This window comes from Motacilla alba, chromosome 1 (genome assembly GCF_015832195.1).
Source record: "Motacilla alba alba isolate MOTALB_02 chromosome 1, Motacilla_alba_V1.0_pri, whole genome shotgun sequence".
NCBI lineage: Eukaryota > Metazoa > Chordata > Aves > Passeriformes > Motacillidae > Motacilla > Motacilla alba.
Window position 1 is genome coordinate 42,926,851 of NC_052016.1, and position 22,857 is coordinate 42,949,707.

At 38.3% G+C, this 22,857-nt stretch overlaps 1 protein-coding gene across 34 annotated transcripts in view; it reads left to right on the forward strand.

Moving 5' to 3' along the window:
• Window positions 1–22,857, forward strand: part of DLG2 (discs large MAGUK scaffold protein 2) — a 981,924-nt gene that overhangs the window by 922,562 nt on the left and 36,505 nt on the right. For all 34 annotated transcript variants that reach the window (XM_038135749.1, XM_038135838.1, XM_038135932.1 and 31 more), the window contains 2 exons: window positions 8,846–9,022; window positions 18,215–18,290. In XM_038135749.1, coding sequence (XP_037991677.1) covers window positions 8,846–9,022; window positions 18,215–18,290 — 253 coding nt within the window. The remainder of the gene's footprint in view (window positions 1–8,845; window positions 9,023–18,214; window positions 18,291–22,857) is intronic.

A 22,857-nucleotide genomic window follows, 5' to 3' on the forward strand; every position in this document is an offset into this window, starting at 1 on the left:
CCTCAGAGCAGCCAATGTTCTATCTCATTAATACTTTCTCTGAGTTTTGCTTGTCTACGCTTTTTCACAGCTAGAGAACAATCTTTTTTCTAATAGTAGTTTCTAAAGGCTGGAGTGTATAAATGGATTAATTATGATATTAACAAATTATTATTATTATATGATTCATTATGTTACGATCACCTCCATGATAGGAAAGTCTGTAGAGTTCCTCACCTCTTACAACTGAAGTAAGTCAGAATATTCATATAGACAAGGCTTTTCAATGTTTATTTCTCATGAGAAAATAAAAAAAATTCTCCATTTTGCTGACAAAATTGTCTGAATTTTGGCTGGTGGGATGTTTTCTAGTAGTAGAGGCATTGTGCTTAGTCCATCTCTTACAAGTCTTTCCATCATCATTATGTTCAAATCGTACAAATCATAAATGTGGATCATTTTTCATAGGAAGGCTTTGTCTTGCTTAAGCTCTGCAGATGTCTAATATCCTTGTCCAAAAAAAAAAAAAATGAAACCATCATATATCTGGCTGGTAGTAATAATTGTGTTACCAGGGGGGTTATTTTTGTGTGCTGAAAATTTCCTTTTGAGTATAAACCAGTGGAAGCACAATGAATTCTGTGGGCAGCCTGGCCGCAATGGAATTTTAAAAGCTGCCAACACACTCGGGTCATGATTAGGTCTAAGAAAAAGCAATTGCAAGCTACAGGGTATCTGAGAAAACAACCTAAAAACACCCAACTACCCAAAGCAGATCTTCGAGTTCTCTTGCAATAGTTAGAACTACTGCCGACCAATTACTAAAAAATATCTAAATCCAGTGCTTTTTTGCAGTGTATTCTCTAGTGGTAGGAAGACACATTTGGGTGCAGGCAGATATGGGGGTAGCTACAGGCTGTGCTAACAGGGTCATAATTTTCCCTTTCAGTTTCATAGTCGTTGAAAGAAATACCTGATTTTATTTTATGGTTTGTTTTGTTTTGTTTTGTTTTATTTTTCCTTGTGGGAAAAAAAAATCCCTAAATTAATATTCTCAGACAGCAAATAAGTTACTATGAGAGAGAATGACTTTTTGGCTCCTGTGTCAATCCATACAACCCACAGGTTGCAATTTCAGGTGAATTACCCAGTAGTTTAGAGTATCCCTGATTTGACATCTAGTCACATATCCTTTCTGGATATGGACAATCTTAAATGTCACAACACAAAAATCTGTGTTGAGCAACTGCACTTGATGCCTCAGAGAGAAACCAGAGATGCAGTCAAGTGGCAGCTTCACTTAGTCTGTATGGGGAGGGAAAAGTCAAACCAAATAATAAAACAGATTTTGTATCATTTTGGTGCATAATGCACAGGCCAGGTCAAGGTCAGTCAAAAAATATCCCATTTCTTTAGAAGAAACAGCTAAGTGCAAACCTGGCATAAGTTTTGAGTTCACGGTGAAATCTGCATCTCATGCACAAGTTTGGAAGTTTATTCTGAAATTTCAGCCACAAACTCAGGGATGCTGAAGAAACCTTCCAGAATCAACCACAGATCTCGTCTGGAGTTTGTCAAAATGCCTAAGGCTAAATTTAATCTATTCAGACCCAAGGTGATCTCCCCATTTTTAAAGCAAACCTCAAAGCTGAGGATCTGGACCACGCCGAGTCCATTGCAGATGTATTTAAAAGCTTCTGTTTACCACAGATGAAACTGGCTGCCAGATTTTCCTAGTCAGTAAATTATGGTAAGGTAAGCATATGGTCACAGCTTGGTTTCAGATGTTTGCAAGCAGAAGGGGGATTCTATTTGGGTCTTCTATGCCCTGTAAAATGCCAAAGAAGCAAAAAAGCATGTTTTTTGAAAGGAATTCCCCTTGTGCCAGCAGAAGAGAAAGAATGAAGAAATTTCACTTTCTCAAGCCACCTTACAATTCCTGCTGGGAGGGGTTAAAGCCAGGCAAACCTGGGTAATATTAGCTCTGTCCATGTCCACAACTAAAAGACTGAAGTGTCAGTCCTTGCTCACTTTGAGATATTTTGCCTCTTAACATAGTACACTGTATGCTGTTGCATAGCAAGACCATGAAAGTGCAACGTGTTGGTTTGATACTTCTGAAAATGTTAACTTATATTTTTCTGTACAAATTTTGCAGAACCCATTTCCTGCACAGAATATGAGCGCTTGCTAAAAACTAAAAAAAAAAAGCCCATTGGCAACACAGAGATTGGCTCATAAGACCTGACATTAAGCATCATGCTTGGATCTCCAAAGTGAGCAGAATATTTCCCAAGGACAAATGGCAGCTCTCTTTTCTGATAAACATCATAAAGAAAATATATCCCTCTTCTTCATTAAATTTTTCTGGAACTAACTGCTGCTGTCTCCAATCCTCTTTTTCATTGAGATCCGTAACATAACTCTCTGCCAAATTCCCACTAGGAGGAAAAGAACAAGGAATTACTTGGACTGAATGGAGAAATTGCTGAATGAAGTAAAGTCATATGATAGCAAATGGAAAAGGCTTGGATGCAAATGTGCAATGGGATTTGTTGCAGTGGAGGTGCCTTAGGAGCAGCTATGCTAACACCCTCAACTGCACATTGACTGGGAGCATGGCCCATGGCTCCCTAAACCTACCCTCTTACTAACTTAAAGGCATTTCTCCTTATCCTGTTACTACATGCCCTTGTAAAAAATCATTCTCCAGCTTACTCGTAGTCTGTAAGGTGGTGGAAGATCATAATAGTCTCCTTGGAGCCTTCTCCAGGCTGAACAACCACAATTCTCTCAGCCTGTGTTCATAGCAGAGGTGCCCCAGATCTCTGATTATTTTTGTGGCTTCCTCTGGACTCACTCCAGCAGGTCTACGTCCTTCTGCTGGGGGCCCACAGCCCTCCTGTCCAACTTAGGTGCATCCAAACTGTTGCTGGTAATGGGCCCTGATCAGTGCTAACTTCCAAAGGGAACCTGGCAACCACACTTTACTGCTGTGCTGTCACGACTGATTTTGGTAACCCAAAGTGCCAATACTGTCCCTCTCAGCTTGACATGGTTGAGGGGATGGGCTTCATGAAGAGTCATAGTCACATCATTAACATAAGGGAAAAAAAAGAAGAAAGCAAAAAAAAAAAAAAAATAAATAAAGGCAGGGGGAGGGGAATGAATGAAAGTAAAAAAGTAAAAGAAAAATAATGCAAAGAAAAGGAAAAAGCAGGAATCATGGTATCTATGAGTGACAGGTCAAACATTCAGACATGTTTTGTTAAAACTACATTGTAGTAGTATACTCCTAATAAAAGCTGTTCTTCCCAACAGTCCCCCCTTCCACCCTCTCAGCAGAGGTGACAGTGTATGACAGAAGCATCTCTTGCACGGGGGCTATTGCAGCAGCCTGCAGTCTCAGCAAGCAGCATCTCAGAGCTTCCCAAACCTCCCAAGGAGGGAGAAACCTTTTTTGTATGCTGTCCACAGAGGATTTACCAGTTCAGCTTCTCCAGATGGAAACAGACTTGGGAGGAGAAGTTGAAAGTCTTTATTGGATAGCCAGTATGTGAAAATTTAACCCTTTTAATAGCATCTTAATTTCCTTGCAATGGCTGCTTCGATCAGAGAGCTGCTGTGCTCTCTGTTGTAGCTATAGCAATGAATTACATTAGCGTTTCTTTCATCTTCTTCTAATTTTTTCTTCAAGCTGAGCCTGCAAGTGGGTGGAAATGTATTTATTACTAAGTGCAGAAAAGACAGCTATGAAGCTTGGGGTCTGATTCTGACCATGATGCTGAGTTGCTGTCTAAAACCAGGCAAATTATTACACCTCTCTGCACTGGATTTCCCCATCTGTAAAAGAATAATAGGGCAGGGGGTAGGATAGATATGGTGAATGAGGAGAACAACATATATCTCCCTTAGGATGATGCTAGGAAATCTGTTGTCTGAGAATCCCTGTTCAATAAATTTTCAGAGAAGAGAGAAATATCCTTTAGTGGTGCATATGTAGACAAGCTGGCAGATCACAGGAGAGTTAGGACTATTTACAGCAGCTGAAAATCTCTCCTAAATGTTGTTGTCGTTTCATAATCAAGCGAATAGCAAAGAGCAGTCTGTACATTTATGTGCAAACTCCCATCTGTGCCAGAAGAAGAATAAGAATTTCAGAGATGCAAATAAAGCTGCCACACAGCACCTGTACTGTATGAAAATACTGGCCATTGATACAGGAGTGGAAGATTTTGGGGCTTTGCACCGAACATATAGAAGCATTCAGTAAAATATATTCCTGTGTTGTAAATGCAGGTATATCCCTTGCTTTGTCAGGAAGATTGTGAAGACCATTAACAGCAGTGTTTACAGCATTAGCTGAGGAAGCTAAGAGGTTTCTCTGTTAAATTCCCTTTTCTGCTAAGGGCTTAGCAAGATCACTTAGCCTTTCTATCCCCTATTTTTTCATGTTACAAATGCTGGTAACAATATAACATCGTGGATGTCAGTAGTTTATAATACATGGGATTGCACGAGGAATTTATTTTCTATTTTTTTACGGCTAATATATTTTCTTTGTCAAATATTTATTGCTCTAGCTGCAAGAATAGGTGTCATTAGGAATACAAATTTACTGCACAAGGCAGCTTAGCTTTTGAAAATGCCTCAAATAATGAAGTATTTATGCTAAGTGGAAGAAAAAAAGATACTCCAGTTTTGGTGGCCTTCATTCCATGTAGACACCTCACTGCCTGTTAGGCAGTATATTACAGCTTGGTGAAGTCAGTATTTTAATTTCAAACAGTTTTTGAGCAATGAATTTGAATGCTGTTATGAAATGCTTGTCTCATGTTTTACGGTGATGTGGCTGCCTAAAAATGATTAAGAAGCGCCCAAGCACAAAAATAAAACCTGTTAGGTTCTGTCCAAATTGCTGCTGGGATTAGTCTAGTGTAATGATCACTTCTGAAGTCTGGAATAATATAAGGGAAGCAAGCCTCACGTATTCCTAAATATTTGTGATAGCCAGCTTCTTCTAAATGTTTGCACCTCCTGCTTTACTTCTCAGGACTTTCTTTATTTTCCATAAGCATGAAGCTTTCACCAAGCCTTTCATGACAGTACTTGGCATTTGAATGAACCTTTTACTTTCAAGATATTAAACAGTTTTCTTTAAACTAAAGCAAGAACTAAGAAAAAAATAATTTAGTGCATAATGAAACTCTGTTAATGGAACTTTGGTGCATATACTTTATGCTTTTGATAATCACACCAATTCCTGTTGCTGTTTTTCCAATAAGGGAACTAAGCTGACCAAATCATGATTTCACCACATCTGTTAAACTGGTCAGTAGCAAGTTCTGTTCCCTTTTCCAATATTTTATCCACATCTCATAGTAGTCACTGGGTTTAGTGTATTTGTAACTTCAAAATGCATTCTTTATCCTGTGTAACCCAAGGTCCTGTTTGTGAAATGCACTGTCTAGAAGATACTGAACAGAGTTTTCTGATTCTGATGTGATCACAACATTGATGACAGCTCTAAAGTGGAAGTTAAATAATTCAAACTGATTTCCTTCGTTATAAAATATTGACTACCCCAATTCAAAAGTAGACCAAGTCAGCTGACATAGAAAAAAAAGCCTTAATGGCACAGAGAAAGCTCTTGGTTTTGTCCTATAGGATGCAAAAAAGGCTTAAGAGTGGATGTGAGCAGCTAACTGAGCATATAAAACACCTGAAAGAACAGTGCTTTAAGATGCACTTTTGTAAGTTGTGAAGAAAAAAAAGAAGCTGTTAGTGTTCAAGACTGTTAGATAAATGTCATTAAAATGTTGTAAGGTTATTGAGATTATTATTCTTTAATACCGCAGTAAAAGATACTAAAAATTATTTACAGCTCAGTGCTGCGAAGAACTGCCCAAGCAACCCATGAATAAGCAACCTCAGCCAGAAGAAAGCATATGGTCATATTAGCAAGTTCAGAAAGCTCACTAGCTCTGCTGAGCAGTCCCTCCACTGTCTGCAATATTGTGCTTGTGTTTTGGGCAGATACCTCTAATTCATCACAGAGAGAGATTGTGACATGTCTTCTTGTTTAGACCCTCTGGATGATTTGAATAACCCTGTTTCTATTAAACAGCTCATTTTGGAAGAGTACTTATCTGGTCCTGATCATGCTGATCCTTCTCTAGCTGAAATGATGATGCTCATCTCTCAGAGTGGGCTGTTAGGTGCTCTGTGCAAAAGTGGGTTTCTTGTTGGACGTGTTGCTTATGTCTTCCTCTCAACTCATAATATTCTGTAAAGGTGCTACTATTTTTTTAACTTTTCTTCTGATATTCTCCCTGGCATGGCAGAACCTATTTAAGGTGTCTAACATACCCTGTAGTGTGTTATCCTGGTGAAAAAGCTTGCACGAAACAACTAGACTTCGCTAACAACTCACCTTGACTCTGATGAAAGTTTCAGTGCTTGCAGATGGTATCCTGTAAGACTTGGTTGTCTAAAAACATGAAAGGGCAAAGAAAAAAGGCATCTTTTTCTGTCTGTTCTGCCCAGTTCCTTTACCGAACAAGAGGTCTGGCTGCATTCATTTTTTGTCACTTCAGTTGACACTCAACAGATGCAGAGGTGTTATTTTTATATACATCTTCAAAACCAAGCACAAACAGTGCAGAACTGTGTGGTGTTCATCAGGTAGAAAATTAGAAATGACATGTCAGTCTCTTAAAGGGACTAGATTTTGCATTCCAAATATCTCTTGCAGCCTGGGGTGGGGGGTATGAGTGTGCCCAGGTCTCTCTATAGGCCAAAGTAGTCAACAATGCCTGGAGTGAAGATCTCCACATGCTTTACAGCTGGGCCAGCAGCCAACCAGCAAAAGTATGTTTTACAGAGCCAGAAATGTTATCAAAGGTGTAAGCTCAAATACAGCTGTTACTAAGACCTGGCTCTTAATTTGAAATGTTTAGGAAAGATCACTGAAGTCAGCTTTCATGTCATTTTCATTTGCTAATGGAGTAATCAACATCTGTAGAGCATCAGCCACAAAATCTTTCATTCAATGAAAAGTGTGCTCAAAAATTCTCTTGTCTGAGATCTGTAATCTCATTTTAATTAGCAATGCACATGATTACTCCAATCAAAGCAAGTCAGTGGCAAACTTTGCCATCTGCATTCATCGTTAACATCAGCCAGCACGATGACAAACTCATTTTCAGTCAATATGTGGGCTCTGAGGTGCAAATGTCTGTTCAAGGACAAAGAATATAGTCCTGCTTTCTACTCCTTAACTTTTGAAAGACAACTTTCATCTTAGAAGTTGCTGAATATGGAGCATTTCCAGTTGGGCATCAGGGGATGTTTTGCATCAGAGTCATGTTTATTCTCTGTAACAGAAGATATTGTCCCTTGTTTTGAGTGACTTCATTATGCCTGGAATCAGGATTGTATGATGTCTGCCCAGTATCCAGCATGGCCAACTGTCTGGTTAGGGGGTTTTGAGCTGCAGAACAGCTTCCATGGCAAGGTGCACCATTAATCAGTGAATTTTTAAGACTGTTCAATACGGTGGTAAAACTCTGACCACTGCCTGCTGCCAAGGGCAGTGCCCACAGGATGATGTGCTGTGTGCCTGCTTGTATGTGCACTGCCATCTTCCAGGGATCTGGTGTCATCAGTTGGTTCAGAAGAGGTGTCTAATGACACTTAACTGCTTCTGGATTTATGAGCTTCTTCATCCGATGTCCTCACAGGAGGCTGTACTTGAGAAGCAGCAGATGACCTAGTACCAGTAAGAGTCCTTTATGAATGTAAATATTTAATAAGATATAGTCAGGTTTTTAAAGTAACTTTTCCACTGCTAAGCCATTAATTTTTTCCAAAGGGTACTTGCATTCCAAGAACACTTACCAAAAAAGGAACAAGCATAAGTAAGCTTATGGATTATGTAAAATTCAGCAGTCTTCATCCTCAAAGGGAATTATATGGGCATTTCTGAAGATATTAGTACAAGACTTTAAACTCTTTAAAAGAAGACATATTTCAAGTAGCATTTTTCCTCCTCCTGAACCAGATTTGCCATGCACATGTTGGTGCATATGAGAGCTTTAAATTATTTTGGTTGCATAGTCACAGTTTTGATAACTTATTTTAAAGTTCTCCACCTTATGACAAGTAGCTTTGAGTGCTTTGTATCTACCCATAAAACTGCTACAATCATTCTTTGCAATTACACTAGAATGCACAGCAATTAATTACATCAAATCCTTCTCACAGAAGTGTTTACCAGTGAAAAGATTGCCATGGCTTTCTTTCTGACATTGAAAGAGTAGGAATTATTAGACACTTCTTGGGATTTGACTGATGTGACATTTTTGCAGCCAGGATTATGAGAATATTTTCCCTATAGGAAATACAAGGACATTGTTTCTCAACATAAGTTCTTGACAGGTATGATCTTTAAACAATATTTTACATGTGAAAAATACTCCCAAGTATTTTTTCATGTAAGAAACCAAGATTTGGATTTTTAGCTAGGTAGCTCCAGTGAGTGACCTGCAGTCGCTGGGATTCATGTGCATGGTCTTACTTTTAGAAAGAGGGATACATCTGCCCTGGTGTAGGTGCCAGGCATAGGACTGGAAGGCATAGGCTGAAAATTGGTATCAGATTTTACCATTCACTTTCTCTTAGAGAAAAAAAAAAATGAAAAGGCTTCTGTAAAGACTAACTTCACAGTGGAAAGAGTTTTCCTCTAAGTAGGACCTTTCCCCTTGGAAAAGGTTACCTGTGACATAAGATATGATTAATTGCTCAGAAGTAAATGTACCCAGACTGATATAATCACCTGCCTTCATATCTTTGTTTCCTTTCACAGAGCCATGTTTGACTATGACAAGAGCAAAGACAGTGGCCTCCCAAGCCAAGGACTGAGTTTCAAGTATGGAGACATCCTTCACGTCATCAACGCCTCAGATGATGAATGGTGGCAGGCGAGGAGGGTCACTCTGGAGGGGGACAGTGAGGAGATGGGAGTTATACCCAGCAAGAGGAGGTGAGTGCTGCCTCCTCCTTCTTACGTCCTTGGCTGTTTTCTTAAATTTTTTTTTTTTGGAAAGATGGGGTGCATCAATCTACTGAAAAGCTGAGGGCAGTAAAGGAAAATCCGACAGGCATTTCAAGAGTTGAAAGACACAGATTTTGCTGTGAGATTTAAAGCATTCAGGCTGTTTATAACTGCACTGAAAGGAAACTCAGAAGGCGACTCAATTACTAGTAACTTTGTAAAGAAAGGGGAAAAGAAGGAGAGATCGCCATCTACTAAAGAGCTTCAGCAAAAAAAAAAAAGGAATAACCAGAACCTGAGTCTGGGAATTCATTTTGAATTTGAAGTGGAGCACATGTTTTAATGTCAGGGTGATTAGCCATTGCATCAAACTGCTGAAGGATGTAATGAATGGCTTGACATTTTCAAATCAAGACTGTATGTCTTTCTTTTGAGAGGGTAATAGCATTAAACTTCTAAGCCTGTGTGATGTAAAATATGGTGCTAAATTATATAATGGTCATCTTTGGCTTCAAAATCTGTTAATTTAATCTCTGCCTGCCTGGAAACTGATGGATAATCAATATCATAGTAAATTTTTCATATAATGTAAATGAAGGCACTTTCATCTACTCTCCAAACTAAATCTGAATCTTTTGTGTCTGTGATGGATTCATGGTGACTGTCGGAGAGAGAACAGATATCTGAGTCTCCCTCATTGTTTGTATCGTTTATTCTGCCTAGATGCTTTTGTAAAATTGGCCAGAAGTCTCTGATAGTATCAGAACTAGCACACAAAGCAGTATTACCTCCTGGCTCTGTTGATAGTTGCTATAAAAAGGTCAAGAACTGAAAGGGTAGGAGGAAAATGAAATCCGTCAAAACATATTACATTTCTCTTTTGCAGCAATGCCGTCATACTAAGTATAAACTTTCTATTCCTAGCTATTTAACTTTAGCACTAGTGTAAAAATGATCATGACCATTTTTTTATAGAGGGGGAATGGGATGCTTGGTGCTCCCTTGAGCATCTGCTGCTGTTTGAAGAGAATTGGCCAAGGTGCTAATAGAGCTTATGGTACTCATTGTTCTAAATCATGTAAAAGTAAACTAAAAGGCCATCAAACACCTTGTTGACATGAGCCCTGAAAAAACATTAATTTCTCTAATGATCATATTTGAATAGTATCCACACCTGGCTTTTTCAGTGAAGAGCCATTTTGGTTTTGTGTAATAGACAGAAATAAAAGGTTAGGTTGCAAGGTTAGGTTATAAGTTTCAAGATGGAAAATGTGCCCATAACCCAGACTTAGTCTCTAGATATGGAAAAAGGAATACTTGCCTGCTATGCTATTCATGGCTACAGTAAATACTGCTGTAATTACATGATTGGAGCGTACATGGGGAGAGAGAAGAGTTTATTTAATGCTATGGTAAGTAAGTGCACAAAGCTCACTCCTGTGTGATGCCTACTATGAAAAGGTGCAAAAAGCTGTCATACATATTAAAACAAGTACAGAGGGGAAAAAAAGAGAAATCTAATTAAGATGTGGAATTGCATATCCTGTAAAGTAGAAAGGTGGTGTGTGCCTAAAGCTTATTGGGCTACCCACACTGTGGTGTTTTCAAGGACAAAAGATAGGGGTTCTCTAATCAAGGTCAGACATAGAAGAGAGCCTAGGAATAAGATGTGGCTTAGGAAACACTGGGAGAAAACAGAATTTTAAAAAAAAACAACACTGTATGAAAATAGGTTGGTTAAAAGCTAAAAATAAGAGTCTTGAATTTTAAAAGATTCAGGTACAGTTACCATGCTCTCCACTTGTCATCCTTATTCTTCACTCGTGAAGCTGAGTGGCCTGGAAAAATCAATGACATGTGATTTTCTGTCTGCATGAATGTAATGATACACCTGAGCTGGAGTGGGAGGAGGTTGCTGTTATTTCATAAAAGGTTTCAGTTGTACAACATTTTTTTCCAATGCACTGAAAAGTGAGTACTGTTTCCTTTCTGAGGGTCCTGCATGATTCCTTAGCGCCTGAGGCTGATGTGCTCTTGCCAGCATCTTCTGCGGTCATTTACACCACCCAAGGGGAGGATGAGCAATCAGTGCACACAGGGCTGAGTTACAGAGAGTAAAGCTAATCATACTCACCAGATTGTGCTAATTCAGAGTTCAATTTCCTCTGCAGGTGTGGGTTATTGACTGTAAGAGGATTAATCTAAAACAGAGTACTCCTCGAATTCATTTGACCAAATATAGGCAGTTACAGCATGGAAATCCTCATTTAAACTGTTGGCTCCAGGATGCCATGTCTCCTGTAGTTTATATGGGATTATTTCTATAAGCAATGCTTTTTACATAATACAGCATATGTTATATTTAGCAGTAAAATATTGTGATAGAAAGAAAGAAAGAAAGAAAGGAAGAAAGAAAGGAAGAAAAATAAGAACATCTGTAGGTGTTGATTTGGCTTGTCCTGCAAATTAAATTGGCCATGATGTTGTAAATTGAAGAATTTTATATTTGTCTTATATTTTTCAATCCCAAATTCATTTCTGTTCTTTTTTTTTAGGGTCTTGGGGGCTTCAGGGGGTAATGCTTAGAAGGGCTTTCTTTTGTGTTTAGATTCCTTTTTCTGCTTGTGGAATGCTATCCTGTGGTACCGTAACTTTATTTTTTGCACTTTGGGTCAGTGAGAGGCTATACAGACCCAGCAATGATTAGCACCAGGTTAAGTCTTTTAGCTGTCTGCTTTACTTCTTTCTTACTTCTACTTCCCTTGACTTCTGTTCAGCAACAGCTAAGATACAATTCCTGCATTTCCCATAAGTGAAATCATTATGGACTAGCTCTGAAAATCAGTGTCCACTTCAGTCCACTTCAATTTTTTATATATATATGTGTGTGTGTGTGTGTATATATGTATATATATATATATATGTACATGTATACAAATATATATCTATCCATATGTGTGTACAAATATATATGTATATAAACAGACATATTTCTTCTTTGAGATGCAGTGTAATGGTAATTGCTGTAATTGCTTTCCATGTGTTTAGGTCTTTTGTTTTTTTACAGGAGAGCCCATCCTGTATCCATGTCCCTAATGACATTTTAGCATGAGCTAATTAGAGAAATTGGGAATGATTACTCAAGACTCCTTACTCTTTTTCCCCTCTATGACTTATGTGCTATAACAGCAAAAAAACCCATAATTTAGAGTTATACAGGAGCTGCCTCTCATTAATCTCCAGGTTTTTGGATACATTACCTCTTAGTGATTTGATAGAGTTTGAAAGCTTTTTTGTCATTAGATTTCAGTGCTTCTGCCAACATGTGGATTTGTTGCCTTATTTATAGTTAAATTGCCAAGTCAGGCTTTAAGAGAGAGTTTTGGAGGGCAGCACTGCAGCTGGAAGGGTGTTACTGATAGAAGCAGCACAAAGAAGTGAGGGTGGCCCCAAGTTTCTCCACTGATATGTGCAAGGACCAAGTCTCATGGAGCAGTGAGCCAATGACCTCTGTGGAGTTTAAAGAAAATTAAATTTTAAGTATCCTGCGGTTCTTAAATATAATTGCAACCATTTCTACACCTGAAAACAACATTTTGTTCATTTGTCAGTGTGTATTTATTGTCTGACTATAGCTGTGGTTCTCCACCACAAGACTGTGTAGCTAGTTGGGTACAAAACAAATACAGTGATGTACAGTTGGTGTGGTATTGTATCATGTTGGTGTTGGGAAGCACAGGACTTCAGCATGACAGGCTGCAAACCACTTCAGTTGTGGTTTAATCATCACCAAATAGTTATTATAGAGCATTAATTAATCAACATTTTTGGCCAAATTTCTCTTGGTTCCACATCTGCCCAAAAGATTTATCCAAGCTATGTTTAAGGTGGCAGCACAATTATATCAGGCAGGGTCTCCCAGGTGAGGGGACATAACCACCAGCCCTGTCCCAATGTCTCAGGCAGCCTGCAGTATTGCCTGGGCACTATGGCTACATGTGTGAAGTGCTCCTTAATCATCAAAAATTGCTATTTATACTAGAATGACCAACAGAATTAGATTTACACTGCAATTTTTGCATTTAGATAGATAGATAGATAGATAGATAGATAGATTTTGATTCGAGTTTCCACATAATGTGTTGTTTTGATCATGAGAATTTTTTTTTTGCCTGATTGCCCTTCTTATTATCCATTTAGAAAAAAAATTCAGCTTCCTATAAAAGAGCAGCAGCAAGCTGAGCAGCCCATGTCCAAGATTCCCTCCCTATGGAAACACTCACATTAGTTAAAGGGAATTTAAAAAGTGCATTAAACCAATATGCATATATAACAGTGTATTTCATTTCTAGACAGATGCACTAATTCAACAGTAAATAGATTTTATTTTGCTGTAGCATTGATTTTACACCTCTAGTTCTTTTCACTTTTTCCTTGCTGAGTCTCTGCACAGGGACAAGCTCCTACATTGCAAGCCCTCCATAACAGCAACCTCCCACCTCATGAATGTCAAGCCTCAGTATTTTCTGTGGTGTGTGTATATCTGCCTGACTCGAGTCTGTGAGTCTGGAATGCAGCATAAGATTTCGCACAGATTGCCCCAGAGTGGCTGAGCATAAATCCTCACTATTTTACTACTGCTCCCTCTGCAGCCAACAAGGATTTGGCCTTAAAACACTGAAATAATTACACTAATCTTTCTGTTGTCCTTCAGATGTGCAGTCATAAAACTGCTGTCAGACTGGACATCATTCTAAGACACCCACTTTCAGGTAGTTTAAGTACCTCTGACTGCCAAATGTTATGCAACTTCTATCTCTGTTATAACCAGCTGTAATAATACCAGCCTGATACTTGTGTTCTCAAATAGACAACATTCTCCCCACAAGTGCATGTAGCCATGCTCTCCTTTCAGAGCAAAGTGGGGGGGAAAGTACATAAAACTCAATGTTTCACAAACATTTAAGGACAAAGAACAAGAGGTTTTCCCAGCACAGAAGTCCCTGTGGGTGAAAAGCCAACTTAAATTTGTTGTTCTGCTCAGCTTGGCAGAAGGGCATGTTTATCCACTCAAATGATTTTTATTTTTAATGGTTTCCTATAAATCATCTACCTTTCTAAATAACATTTAACATTTTAATGCTTAGATGATAAAACTTTTTAACATCAGCTAAGCTTTGTCTAAAATAATTTGTCTGTCTATACTCAGTAATCTAATTGGAAAAATTTAATATGGAATGAAATTTGTATGTATAAGTATAAACTTCTTCCTTTGCTCTTGCAATGATGTAAAACTTCTGTGCTGAAGGAAAGCAGCTGTTAGATTTTAAACAGAATAAGATTGTGCTACAATTTTATGAGAAGTCACTTCCTAATGTCATTAGGTCTCCTCTTCATAAGTATTGACAAGGTGCTGAGCTGCTTTCTGTAAGCAAGCCACTGCAGATGCAGAGCTGAACCAGAGCACATTCTCTCCTGCTGAAAAATGCATGTTTGGTGCAAAAATGCCACTTCAGGAATGCTCCAAAATAATTTTGAGAATGGGAATCTCTTGGTAAGCTCAGATCTCACATCTTGCACAGGATGGAAGCAATAAAAAGCTATGAACTGAGACCACATATTTGATTTATAAATAGTGCATACATATTTTCACTTATCTTCCACTTGATAGGCAGGCAAAACAAATGTAGTGCAGGTGACCTGGAAATAGTGAAGCAAGACAAGAGACATAGCAAGGTTTTTCAAGTATCCATTTTACATTGCTTTCTTGTATTTCCTAACTCTCCTCACTACAGCACTCATGCTGGATTTGGAAACAACTTTCATCCTGCAAAACACCTCAGTGCCAAATATGTGCAAATTAGGCTACTGTTACCATTTTATTTCATTGCAGAAACAAGTTTGCAATTTGCATCTGTGTTCTACATCAATGATGAACACTTATTGAAGATTAAAGCATTTCTCACTTGGTATTCTACCTCACCACTGTGAAGGCTGATTAGTGCTTTGAGGAAGGCACTGACAAAACTCCCAGTGGTCCAGCACTGTGTGATCACAGTTCATGTCTTGTTGAGTTATACTTGATTTTTTCTTGTTTGCAGCACTTATGAAGAACTGAAAGTTTCATTTTGAAAAATCCTACAGGCCCTTTTTCAACAGCTGTGTGTGCCCAGAAACACAAAAGTACATAGACAGTGTAGTGAACGTTTCATCCCATTAATAAGTTCCTTAGAAGAGTTAGAAGAGAACAGTATCCTAAAGAACTCAAATCTTGAACTTACTAGTGAGGGAACACAGAAGGTTGAAGTATATTTCCAATGTACTGCTCCACTTCTTTAGCTTTGCATGAGAAGAGAGTGAATCCAGACAATTTCTGAAATAAAAAGGGCCAAGAGGTATCTACCACCAGGAATGTTTTTAAGACAAAGTGAGTATATAGAGTATACTCCAACTGTCCCAGATCTCAGATGATCTTAGATAATTTCCCTGTACACAGCAGTGTTTCTGTACACAGCTATACTTGGAGAGTGGGTGGGAAAATGGAGGTGAAATCCCCATAAGTTGTGCTAGGGTGATACTGTCTCCATATGGAACTCAGAGCTTTTCAGCTCCAGTCATGTTTGAATGTTGGACGTAGGTTTCTTTGAACATTTCTTGAAACCTCTTTGAGTTTCAGTGACCCCTCAGGCACTTTTGAAAATGGGGCTGAGCCATTAAGTTGTTCTGGAAATCATAGCCATGCGTTCCTTATCCCTTAGATATAACTCTGTCAGGCAAATAATTAATTAGCAAGGGTCATGACAGCAATGTGTACATCAGGCAAGTCAGAGTTGCAAGTCTGGGCCCTGCAAAAGTGGGAGATGGAAGTCCTCCCTGTCACTTCATGCTTTTGCACAGCTCCCCATAATCCTGCTTTGTCCAGCAGTGGTTATAGAAAACTGCTTACCGTGTAAAGTGAAACGTTTCTTTCTTAAAAGCAATTTCTTCAGCCAATGGATCAAAATGTTCAAATGATGTTGAGCTGCTGTCAGCTAAACCAGTGTAAGGAATTTACACCCTTATGCTGTTCAGACATTCACAGCGTCAGGTGCTGCCAATAACCCTTTGGACCCAAACTCCTTTCTTCTCAGGGAAAAAAAAGACAGTCTATTTTATTTTTCCTTAAATAAAATAATTACAGACCTGCAAAAAAGTGACAAAAGTGTTTGAATTAGTGTTCCTTTAACAAGTGCCTTTTCTAAGAGTTAGATCAACAAATCTAAAAGAACACAGATTCAAAACTTTGTGTCTTCACCAGTTTAGTTCCCTTTTTAGCTCTGTCTATGGCAAAAATGTCCCAGTAGCTCAGATGAGAAATTCAAAAACATCTTAGTTCAGTGAAGTCCTGCACCCTGACCATTTCAACAAAGACTAAATCTTTGGAGAACCAAAGCTAAATTCCAAGAGTTCTCCAGAGCATGCAAAACTAAAGCTTTTCAGAAATTTAGGTTCATTCCTTCAGGAAAAAGAGAGGTAAATTCCTAGCACCAGAGCAACCCACTTCCACAATACAAATTCCAGACCAAAGACATAAAGGCAATAGGGCACCTGAGCTGAAGAACTTTACGCTATAAATTGGGCAAACCCATTCATTTTGTCCTTACCTTTTTCTAACAGCTGACAGTTCAGGCAGCAACAGTAATGTAGTCAGCCTGAGACATAGAACATTTCATCTTGTAATTTTACATTTCAGCCAAATTATAAGTAACTGAGAACAGTTTTATTGTGGAAGGTGTCATGCAAATTGTAATGGGAGGCAACATTGTGTGCCACCCTTAATACAGTGCCAGATGATAAAATGTTTGGAACATTCAGTAGGCATAGTGAGCATATATGAACATTGTTGTTATGTTTGCCTGAAGGACTAATGGCACTTAATGGCATTACTTAAATACTTCTCAGAGCAATGCAGAAGGTTTCTGCAGCTCCTCATCTGTCTGCTATGCCTCTAGAAAGCAGCGATGCCTCCACGTTGCTAAAGCAATTATGACAAACTTCATAAATAAGATTCACTCTTCAGGATTCATTTCCAAATTTTTTTTATGCAGTGAATAAGAAATTAAGTTAAAAGCAGATGTTTTAGGAAGTTAGGCAGGGCTGGAATGAGTTTAAATGCCAACGCAGATTAATAAGTAGAATATTGTGTTCATTTGTGCTAATTATTTCCTCAGAAGGCATCCATCCTATTTAGGCAATTACACAGCCTCAAGTCTTCATTTCTTACCAGTACTACCAAGGGACTTCATCTGCTAGCTCAAGTTTGAGACTGTTCATGTGTTTTTAATAACATAGATTTAGTTTGAAAGATGCACTTGAGCTGTTTCCATGTGAATATTCCACACTTACAGAGAAATGCATTTAATCTAAATTTAAACTGTAGCTATAGTAACCAACATTCACTGTGTTTCAGGAGGGCATATATAAGCCTACTCAGACAGAAGGAAACATGTTGTGTTAATTATCATTCTATCAAAACTCTAGAGTTTATATTTTGGAAAATAATTATCAGAAATTATGAATTCCTACTACCCAGGCTTAGAAAGCAAGAGATTTGCAGGCATGTATTCTAATGTCTCATAAGCTAGCTTTGCGGGATTCGATGGAGATTTCCTTGAGCAATCCCCCGTTGTAACAAATAGGGTTAGTGTTTCACTTTCAGGTAGATGATCAGATTTTTTTACTTGAGCCGGTCAATGATAGATTCTGTAGATGATTTTGCAAAGGTAGGTAACATCACTTTTACAGTTATGTCCATATTAATCAAGGTGAATAAGGACATGTCCTCATTTCATTTCTCTGACCATAGAACTCTAAATGTTGCCTGATTTTCAAACAGCTTAAATCAGAGGGAGTAAATCTGTCCCCAGCATGCTTTTCTGGATTCCCATGTCTGTTGAGAGGCAATGCTGTTTTGCTGGTGTAGGGCAGCCAAGACTCCTCAAACCCAGTCCTGTATTTGCCAGAAAACTGCTGCCGGGCTGAGGAAGTCACCTCTCCTTTTCAATGTATGAAATTCGCTTTAAATGTTTACTTTAGGTATAGTAAGCTGCCAATGGTCTTGGGAGAGCAGGTTCAAGTATTTCATCCAAAATGCTGCTAGAATCAACGTGTGTTTCTTCATTTGTGTTTTCTTTCCCCCAGAGTTGAAAGAAAGGAGCGTGCACGTTTGAAGACGGTGAAATTCAACGCGAAACCCGGTGTAATTGATGCAAAAGGGGTATGTAAATACGGAAACCTTTTGAAATTGCACTTTACAATTGTTTTATCCAGAATAGAAAAAATTTTAGCAACATAAGGAATATTTAGGTTATTGCAGCCAAAACCTGCTGTATAGTGAAATGTAGATCAGAGATTAGTATGATACAATCTTTGAAATTATTAAATATTCTTTTTATAATAATACTGAATGACAGTGCCTCCTCAGGGGAAGACACTAAGAAAACAAAGAGCATTCTGTAATAGCTGTGATTTTAGTCAAATGATGGATAGAGAAGAAAAGACTTTTAAAATTAATGCAGATGGATAAGAGTTTAATGAAATAGGACCAGAAGTGAAAATTCCCTGGCTTCAAAAGCTGTTAAATCACAAACCAAAGGTTGTAAGTTAAGGTGTCCTGGATAGAAAAAAATAGGTTTTGGGTGTTCTGCTTTGACAGTTGTGACAGACATTGAACACGGGTGTGTTTCACACCAGACACAATGGCCAAACAACACAAAATGTGCAAATTCCGTTCCAGCAGCACTGCCTGGACAGAACAGGGTTCCTGCTGCTGCCACTTCACAGAGCTGTTTTATTGTGCTCCAGTCAGCAGTTCTCCTTAGCCTGATGCCTATTATCCTGTCTGGTGCCATCTGGCTGGCAAGCAGGAGAAATGCCCACAGCCCTGGCTGTTAAGGTATATTTTTCTGCTTAATTGTAGCTTGCAGTTGTAGCACTAGTGAATACTTGACATTTACAGGGATTTATTTTTGAAACCTGTCCAGTTGGCATGTTTGGGATTTACAACTGAGGGCGTCTGTGAGCAAACTAGGAGACAGAGATTCAGCAGCCATGAGGGAAAAGTCCTGCTTGGCTGCAGAAAACAGAGCGGGGCCAAAACTGTGTGATGAGTGAACACGACCGTAGGTAGGTGCTAGCAAGGGAAATAACCAAGTGGTTCAGCAGGTCCCTTCCAGACCTGCTGTTCCTGTTGTCTTCTGCCTAGTTTGAAATTCTCATTCTTAAAATCTTCTTCCTTCAGTTTCCCTCCATAATGGTAATACTAATAATTCCCTTATTCTATCTTTTCAGACAGATTAGCAGGGTAAGAAATTCCTCTTCCCGTGGACACAGAGTTCCTAGCACAGGGGTTCCTAAGTCTCTACATGCCAGCAAAATAGCATTTCACGCTCGCAAATACTTCCCTGGCACTGCTCAACAGAACAATTCCTGAATTCAATGCAAATGCAGAATAATTGCTTGAATATTGACTGAAACACGTTTTCCAGACTTAAAGGCATATGGAACTGTACATTATTTGCACTTGCAGATAACTCAGTAAAAAATACATAATAAAACACACTAAGAAAAGACTGAGTCATCGCATAGCATTTCCTTCGAAGTCAGAATTCCATTTTTTAGTTTGAAATTACCACTCTCTGCAACCTTATGTATTAATGTTGCCACTTTTATTTTGAGAGATAATAAGTTTTCTAGTGGCAACAAAATCACTTCTTAAATGTCTATTTCCCGTATATAATCAAAGCAGCAGAGGAATAATTCATTCATATAACTAATGATCCCTTTTCAAGTGATTCTGTCAAGAATTTAATTACTCTTGATTCCTCAATTTGTTTTTCCATTTTTGTCATCAGTGTAACATTAATCTTCCAGCCACTCAACATCAGTGTTTGATTCAGTGTTTAGGAAATTGTGTAATTACAGGGCAAGACCACTGTAGGCTTTTGGGACCAAACCTTCCACATGAAATGAGATATTCAAGTACACACATATGTATGTGGTTTGAAGGTGGCACTATTTCCATTTGGTCTTTCAGTGTCCAAAAAGAAATGCTGTAAAATGTCTAAGAGTGCACACTTAACATTTTTACTTTTTTTTCAAATTTGGAAGAAATTTAGCCCAGGTAAACAGGGCTGCAGTAGGCCTAGGAAAAATTATTTTATTTCAAAATCAAGCTAAAATTCCAATAGGAATAAGCTTATGTGGGTCTGTGGCTTCTTTGGCTCATACATTCATTACTGTGTGGGCAAGTGTAAATGTCTTAGTTTACTCTAAAGATGAAACTGAGAGAAATCTTTTCATGGAATATTTCTAAATTTGGTCAGGAGATGTGCATGGAAGCATTTAAAAATAATTTAAAAAAAAAAAAAAAACGAAAACAACAACAACAAAAAAAAAATCCAAAAAAAGCCTTAACTGAATACAGAGAATCCTTGGGGATTTTGAACAGGCAAAGGTGAACCTTACTTCAATTTTACCAGAATCATCTCACTAGCCCTTCCTCTGTACAAGCAATGCTGAAGAGCTAATAACCCACAGCAAAGGTTTCCTGAGATAATACCAAAATATCTTTGAGATAACTATGATTTTGAGGTGGAAACTGCCTAGTTATTCTATGGGTTTATTAAGTCTTATGCATTTTCATATGTTTGTGCCTCATTTTTAATCCCATATCTGGAGATTATTTGCAAAGTGTTACAGATAGGGTGACATTTGTAGTTGATCAGCTCCTTGTGTCTCACTAAAAAAGGTGTTTAAGAATGCTCAGCAATATAATTGACGAACCTGTTTGTAGGAGGAGCTAAAGGATAATCTTTCCAAAGGCCCAAAGTTCCTGTTTTTCAGGCCAATCTTGTATGTTACTTCATCTACAAAATTAATTCAACACTTTTTTAAAAATGTGATTTAGAATATTTATATGACTTTAGATTTGTTTCATTCAATCTATGCCTTTTGAAATTAAAGTCTACAAAATCAGGATGGATACAGAAACACGGAATGTGAATCAAAATTAGGGAGCTCTAGGGAAACCTTCTGGTCTCAAGTTTAAATAAGGCCACAGATAGTACCTTTATGCATGCAATGCATAATTAAATTCCCATGCTCATTATTACAGGGTATTGCATAAAAAATAAGTAAGTTGAAAAAGAATTAGGTAGGTTAGCAAGTAGCAAAACTAATGACAACTTTAAAACTTTTGTCATGTAACTCAGAATATATTAATTGTTGATTTCAAGAAGAGATGTTATAAAAGGGAAAGGATCATATTACTTCTACTTTTCCTTTTCAACATCTGTTATTGGACAGTGCCAAAAAGCTACTTGGCTAACTAGATCTCTGGCTTAACCTAATAGGGCTACTTTTCTTTCATGTTCTGTTTATTCTGATCCAAAGAAATTTATTTGTTCAGGCTCAGGGACATCACCAGGATCCAGGCCCCGTTAACACTTTAAAGATATCAGACCAGTTAGAGATGGTAACATCTATGTAGTAAAGAAAAGAATACAAAAACCAGTTATAAACAGTTTCATTTCACCAAGTGAAGAATATGCTTCTATTGTGTTGACCAAGTTCAGCCTCTGTCTTCATTCTTATAATTGTTGTCATGAACTTCAGCATTTTTTCTAATTGTTACTGAAGGTGGCTGGTGTATCAAATCCATGACTACACTGCTTTGCTTCCCTACAGCCACTCTCTGCTGCAGCAAAGGACAGGGTTTCCAGGACACTGGAAATGTTAGAAAGAAAATTATAAATGAAAAAAAGATAACACAGTTATGATTTCCCAAGCATTTGCTTTCTCAGTCTTTGGGGCTCACTGGTCTATGGATAATCAGTGGAAAATGGAGCATCCCAAAGGTCTATGTCTGATATTTTTGCTGGAGGAAGCCAAAGAAGTTATGTAAGCACAAACTTCATTAAAAAGTATGTTTTATGCTATGTTAAACTCAAGATCATATCTCAAGTTATCTTCTGATGCTCACCTTTGCACCAAAAGGAGCAGAGCATGTGAGGAGCTGTGAACAGGGCTATGTATCTACCAAAACAGCATGCTGAGTTCTTGGTAACTCTCCCTACCACAGGCTTCAGACTGAACAAAAATAGCCTTTCCTTTTCTAATCCTAAAACCCACAGTTGTGGAGGGCTTTTTGGATTATTTAGTGAATCAAACAGAGTGTCAAGTGGCAGAAATATTGCAGGGGGAAAGAGATTAGCCAGTAATCTGCTTTTTTCCTAACTGTTGTAATTACAACAGGTCTTTCAGGAGACCAAAATAGCACCTTTTGCTTTTCTCCCTGTCAAAATCATAGCTCTTGGAAAAACTTTTAGCAGCGCCTCAGTTTTACTAATATTTATGGGTGTTGCCTGTTTCCAGACATATGTTGAAATATCAGCAAAAATGTAGATAGAACTTAATTGTATGCAGAGAACTGTTTTTTCATACCACATGCCTTTTCATTTCACCTTATCTGGCCAGTGACTCCAGAAAATTTTCTTATGTACAAATACTCTACTTCATTTCCCAATGAAATGAAAGTGATGTCTCCCACAATTTCCATTTTTAATGTGTGTGTCAGAGTGTGGGGGGATATTCAGCCCATGTTTACTGGGAAGCAGTCCCAGATGGGTGTCTGCCCTAGTGAGGATGCTCAGCAGGGTGCTGAACAGGGATGAGGTGCCTGCCAAGAAAAGGATCTGCCGTATCCTTCCAAAACCCCTTCCAGCTCTGCTGCTCATCAGCAGTGCAGGTCCTGGGCTGTGACCCACACCACACTGCTCCATCAC